Source organism: Emys orbicularis, chromosome 19 (assembly GCF_028017835.1).
Source record: "Emys orbicularis isolate rEmyOrb1 chromosome 19, rEmyOrb1.hap1, whole genome shotgun sequence".
Classification (NCBI taxonomy): domain Eukaryota; kingdom Metazoa; phylum Chordata; order Testudines; family Emydidae; genus Emys; species Emys orbicularis.
This window is the reverse complement of record NC_088701.1, coordinates 2,098,654-2,104,653: the sequence shown is the minus strand read 5'-3', so window position 1 is coordinate 2,104,653 and position 6,000 is coordinate 2,098,654. Positions and strand designations below refer to the sequence as shown.

The following is a 6,000-nucleotide window of genomic DNA, read 5'->3' as shown; positions in this document are numbered from 1 at the left end:
GTATAGGGGAAGGGTCTCTGTAGCGGGTCTCTGTCTATAGGGGGTCTATAAGGGTCTCTATAGGGGACGCTGCCCCTGTAGGGCTCCGGCCGGCAGGGGGCGGCGCAGTCCCGGCGGCCGGACCCGGAAGGTGCCGCCCCCGGCTCGGCCCCGCCTGCCCAGCCCGGCCCGGCCCGGGGCGCCCAGCGCGGAGCGGAGCCGGCGGCGGCGGGACGGAACCACATGGCGGCCCCGGAGCGACGGGCCTTCGCCCAGCGCATCAACCGGTGAGAGACCCAGAGACCCCCCCGGGGCCCCCATCCTGCCCCCCCCGTGCCCTCCAGCGCCCCCCCGGCCCCTCCCCCGCGGCACCCAACCTCCCTCCCCCGCGGCACCCAGCGCCCCCCCCCGAGACCCCCCTCGGGCACCCAGCGCCCCCCGGGCACCCAGAGACCCCCCCCAGGCACCTATCCTGCCCCTCCAGTGCCCCCCAGCACCGCCCCCGGGGCACCCATCCTGCCCCCCCCAGCCTCCCCCAGTCACCTGCCCAGGACACCCACCCCGCAGCTAGCCCCCCCCCCCGGGCACCCAGCACCCACCTACTACCCAGGGCACCCAGTGCCGGGCACCCCCCCACGCACCCATCACCCTGGGCACTGAGTGCCCCCCCAGACAGCCCCCCCCGAGGGCGCCCAGCGCCCAACCTCCCCCACCCGGCACCCAGTCCCCCCAAGGGCACCCAGTGCCCATGCCCCAGCTAGCCTCCCTGGGGCACCCAGCCCTCATTGCCCAGGGCACCCACCCAGCGTCCAGCACCCAGGGCACCCAGCACCCCCAAGGGTACCTAGCACCCACCCACTGAGGGCACCCACTGCCCCCTTAGGGCACCCAGTCCCCCAGCCTCAGGGTACCCAGTCCCCAACCCACAGCCCCAGCAGAACCCCCCTATTGCCCCCTGTGGTATCCTGTACCTACTCCATGGGCACCCCAGTCTGTGCACCTCCACCCATCCCCGTGCATCTCTCTCTGCCTCCCATGAGCCCCTCTAACCCCATGGTGCCCCCACTCCCAGCCCTGATCCCCCCGATCCCTCCCCTGTGGGGCATCCCTGAGCTCTGCAGCTCCCTATGCACTGGGGGTGCCATGTCCCCATCCCTTCTGACAGCCAATAGCCTGGTGCTCCCCAAAACCTGCTTCCACCTCCCAGCAGGGCCCCCTCCTGCCAAGCGTAGGCTGAATGGGTGTGGGGGGGTCCCCAGGATGTGCACTGGGGGAGGGGGATAGAATCCTGAACAGCTTCCTAGCACGGCCTTGGTGGGGTGGGTCCGTGGGAGGGACCCCATGCGCTGTGGGGTCCCAGCTGGCATCTCCCCTCTCCTCCTCCTCCGATGGAAGTGTGAGCCGACCATCCCTCCTGCCTTTGCCAGTCACCCACACTCGCCTCTTTCCAAAGATGTGGGATTGGGCGCCGATGGGGCTGAGAACTGGAGTGAGCTGAGCCGCAGCCCCAGAAGGTGGCGGGGGGAGGGGGCAGCCAGGAATCCCCCCTCTCCCCTTGTAAGGCGCATCGGTGACTTCTTGCACGTGCTTGTGCCAGGCGTGTCCCGTCGTGAAATGCTAGAGCTGCCCGGGGCTGGGTCGGCGCCCGAGACACCAGGCTGCCTGTGGCACGGGAGACACGGGGTATTTCCGGGGGGTGCCCTGGGGTGAGGTGGGTTTTACCAGCCCAGCGTTCGCTGGTGCTCGCCTCCGTCACAAAACCTTGGCACAGCTGCAGCCTTGTGTAGACGCTGCTTTGGGAGGGTGCCTGTAGCGGGTGCTGGCTGACCCCTCCGAGGAGCCTGGTGCGGACAGGCTGAGCTGATCACCGGGAAGCGTGGACCGGCCCTCGGTTCCCCACGAGAGTTTACTTGGCCAGGTAACGCGGTGACATGACAAGTGCCCCGTATACCCCAGGATCTTAACTGGAGTGTGCCTAACGTGCCACCACCCTCTGGGTCCAGGCAAGACCTGCCCTAGGCAATGGTCACTGGTGCCGCCTCCCCTCCCGGCCTTCAGCCGGCCCCGCGCTGGGAGCATTGTTCATCCCGCGGAAGGAAATTCTGGCCCATTTCCTGGCTCTTCCCGCGGGGATCGGAGCTGGCCCTGCAGTTTTTAATCGCTGGGCTTTGTTGCCTTCCTGCTTGGGGGGCGGGGGTGTGTAGTTCGCAAAGTGTGGGGTTGATGCTCTGGCAAAGTGCCCGTGTCTCGTAGGTGGAAGGCGAGGAGCTGGGCCTGCCCGTGCCCCCATTCATATTTAAATAGCAGTTTGTGGATGTTGGACTGTGTCGGTTTTGTTCTGTGGCCGGAGTCTTGGATTTGTGTCGCGTCTTTCCCCCCCCCCAACGCCCTCCCCCCCAACACAGCTCAGCGCCCGGCAATAACCAAAGGAGTAAGAGCAGGATCTGTGTGTGTGTGTGTGTGAGAAATGGACAATGCCGGGGCCTTGGGGTCATCTCATGAGCTGGCAGCAAGCAGGGAACAGGTGTGTGAATAATTCAGCAGTGCCCTGGGCTCTCCCTCCCCCGCCTCTGTGGCTGCTTTCGGCTTCCTCTTTCCTTCGCCAGGCTCCCGGTGGCGGATGTGTGCGCGGCGGGCTGGGCTGGGCCGGGCAGCAGGGCGTGCGGCTGCGCGTGCCCCTGGTTTCCGAGTGGGGGGCAGCGGGCAGACCCGTCCCGTGGGGTTAGCTTGAGGGGGTAAGAGACGGGTCTGGGACCTGCTCGGGCTGCAGACTCCCTTGGGCAAGTCTCTTCATTTACCTGTCTCAGGTACTTGTCTGCCCCCATCCCTGTGCCATCTGGGCGCCTCACAGGTCCCAGGCCAGCGCTCCAACCACTGCACCATCCTTCCCCTCCACTCTCTCGGCCTTGGTTCCCCCAGCTGCAAAAATGGGCATAAAATTCCTCCCCCCACCCCTTTGTCTAGTCGGACTGTGAGCCCCTTCCGGCAGGGACAGCGGGGGAGCCCCCCCAGCCCAGGACAGCACCCGGCACAGGAGGGGAGCCCCCCCCCCTCCAGACAGCGATCGCAGGGCTCCAAGGTGCTATCACAGTCCCCATCAATAAACCATTGTTCAGCCTGCGGCTGGAGCCTGTCTCGGAGCTAGTCCCAGGAACGCCCCTCCCATTCGCCCCTCACTCCCAGGCTGTGGGGCGGACGGAGTCCCTAGCTGTGACCCAAAGGAGCTCACAATCTGGCAAACCGATCCTGGTGACCTCGGGCGAGGCGTCCCTCTTTGCCTCGTTTTCCCCGTCTGTAAGGGGGGGTGAATGATCTCCCCTGGCCCATGCTGGATAAGAGCCAAGGCAGGGATCTAGGCGCCGAGCTCCCGTTGAGTTACTTGGGGCCTGACGCCTTCAGCTAAAGGGGGCCCGGTGTTGTTGTGGGGCTGCAGGCGGCTGGGTTCCCCCTCCCCCATAGCCAGCGCACGGATTCTCCCACAAAGCATCTTCCTGCGCTGCCGTCGCTGCCAGGCTTCCTGGCTGGATCCCAGCACCTTGGAGCCGGACGGATCCCCCTCCCCCCGCAGGGCTGGGCCGATTGCAGCTTATTTACGGCCTCTGCATCCTCCCCAGTCACGGCCCCGCCCCCCTTCCCCTGCCCTTTGCCCCTGGTAGGGGCAGCTGGGCCTGGCCCGGAGGAGGGGAGGGGGCAGGAAGGCTGGCCGTGGCCGGACCACTCGCCTGGCCTCATGGCCTCCAGGGCCCGAGGGGACCCCGGGGAGCAGCTGGTCTTTGGCTGCTAGACTCCGGCCCGGCGGGAAATATTTGTTCCCCAGGCTGCTGCTTCTCGCCTGTGCTGGGGGGGGCGCTCTCTCTCCCTTTGGGGCCCAATGCCCCAGCTTGGTGCTAGGGGGAACCACCCTTTGCATGTGCTGTAATCCCGGGGCCCTGGCACGCGGGAGCGATGGGGAGGGACCCTGGAGTCCTGACCAAATCCCGGCTCTGGTCATTGCTGTCTCTCCCCTGCAGCTGGGGGGCGCCACTTTCCTTAGAGGGCCGAGCCCCCCACTGGGCCCGGGCGTTAGCGGCCCCTGGGCGTGGGACGGGGGCGCTGGGCCCGGCACACCTGCCTGCAGGACTCCCGCGGTTAAAAACTCGGGTGGTTTGTCGCTGGCTTTATTGTCCCGGGGTCCGGTCGGCTTTCCCAGGGGGGTGGGTGGGGGGCTGTGACCCTCAGGCCTTGTCTGCACCGGGGTCTGAGCCGCAAGCCCCTAGCGTGGTTGTGTGCCCTGCAGTCCCGGGACGCTGGGGTCCCTGCTGGGCTAGCTTGGGGCACTGGACTAGCCGGCCACCCCAACGACTGCTCTTCCTTCCTTCCTCTCCCCCCCCCCCCCCGGAACCCGCCCCGCTGCTGGAGCGTGGGAGCCTGGCCGAGGAGCCGGCTGGAAAAACATCTGGCTCCCCAGGAAGCTGGGCTGAGCCGGGGAGGCTGGGCCAGCAGCTGCCAAGCTGGCAGTAGCGTGCAGTCGCGTGGGTGGCACCGCCTGGCACTGCCAGCCCCAGCCAGAGGGGTGCCCAGCTGGGGCCCTGGGCTGAGTCCCCGGCCGGAGCGAGGGTGGAGGGCACGAGAGGAACCCGGGCGGCTGGCGCCAGCTGGCCTGTGCTGTTCCGTTCGCTGGGAGAACTGGGCCCCCGGGGAGCCGCTTGTACCCGCTCTGAGCTGCTGGCCTGGAGACGCTCGGGGGCCTCTCCCCTCTGGCGGGGCAGGGAGCTCCCCCCAGAGCCCGTCGCTCGCTCAGCGAGCTCTGCTCTTGCCTCGGCGGGGGCCTCCGGGTGTCGGAGCAGTGCGGAGCCGCGAGCACTTCGGAGCTGACTCAGGCCTGGTGTGCGGGGAAGGCGCTGGGCAGGGCCCCGGACACTTGGGTTCGATTCTTAGCTCCACCTCAAGGGGGCCACGGCCCCATTTCAGAGGGGGAAGGTTGGGGCTGAAAGTTGCTGGTTTGACTGATTGATATTTTCTTTTCCCACTGAAAAGTTGAAATCTAACCCCTAGACCCTGCTCCCCTCGCAGAGCCGGGAGAGAACCCAGGAGTCCTGACCCCCAGCCCCCCCTGCTCTAACCACTAGACCCCACTCCCCTGTCAGAGCCGGGAGAGAACCCAGGAGTCCTGACTCCCAGCCCTCTGCTCTGACCACTAGACCCCACTCCCCTGTCAGAGCCGGGAGAGAACCCAGGAGTCCTGACCCCCAGCCCCCTGCTCTAACCCCTAGACCCTGCTCCCCTCGCAGAGCCGGGAGAGAACCCAGGAGTCCTGACCCCCAGCCCCTCTGCTCTGACCACTAGACCCCACTCCCCTGTCAGAGCCGGGAGAGAACCCAGGAGTCCTGACCCCCAGCCCCCTGCTCTAACCCCTAGACCCTGCTCCCCTCGCAGAGCCGGGAGAGAACCCAGGAGTCCTGACCCCCAGCCCCCCCTGCTCTAACCACTAGACCCCACTCCCCTGTCAGAGCCGGGAGAGAACCCAGGAGTCCTGACTCCCAGCCCTCTGCTCTGACCACTAGACCCCACTCCCCTGTCAGAGCCGGGAGAGAACCCAGGAGTCCTGACTCCCAGCCCTCTGCTCTGACCACTAGACCCCACTCCCCTGTCAGAGCCGGGAGAGAATCCAGGAGTCCTGACCCCCAGCCCCCTGCTCTAACCCCTAGACACTGCTCCCCTCCCAGAGCTGGGAGAGAACCCAGGAGTCCTGACCCCCAGCCCCCTGCTCTAACCACTAGACCCCACTCCCCTGCCAGAGCCTGGAGAGACTCAGGAGTCCTGACTCCCCCCTCGAAGCACTAGCTCCCCCCTTTCCCCCTCACTCTGGTACAGGCCTGGCAGGGGTTAAGTGACGTTAAGCAGATAAAGTCGTTGTTTGAAGTAGGAAGCAGGGAGACGACAGCAGCCCCCGCCCCCCACTGCCGCCCCCCTGGATTTCCTGGCCGGGCTCAGGCCTGCTCTCTGTGCAGGCAGGTGCCACTTGCAGCTGTGTCTGCGTCG

The 6,000-nt window shown here is 67.0% G+C and overlaps 1 protein-coding gene across 1 annotated transcript in view; it reads left to right on the top strand.

Moving 5' to 3' along the window:
- The first annotated feature begins 222 nt into the window (after positions 1-222).
- The window catches only part of DOCK6 (dedicator of cytokinesis 6), a 49,401-nt gene continuing 43,623 nt past the window's right edge, over positions 223-6,000 (top strand). The window contains exon 1 of the mRNA XM_065419614.1: positions 223-266. Coding sequence (XP_065275686.1) covers positions 223-266 — 44 coding nt within the window. The remainder of the gene's footprint in view (positions 267-6,000) is intronic.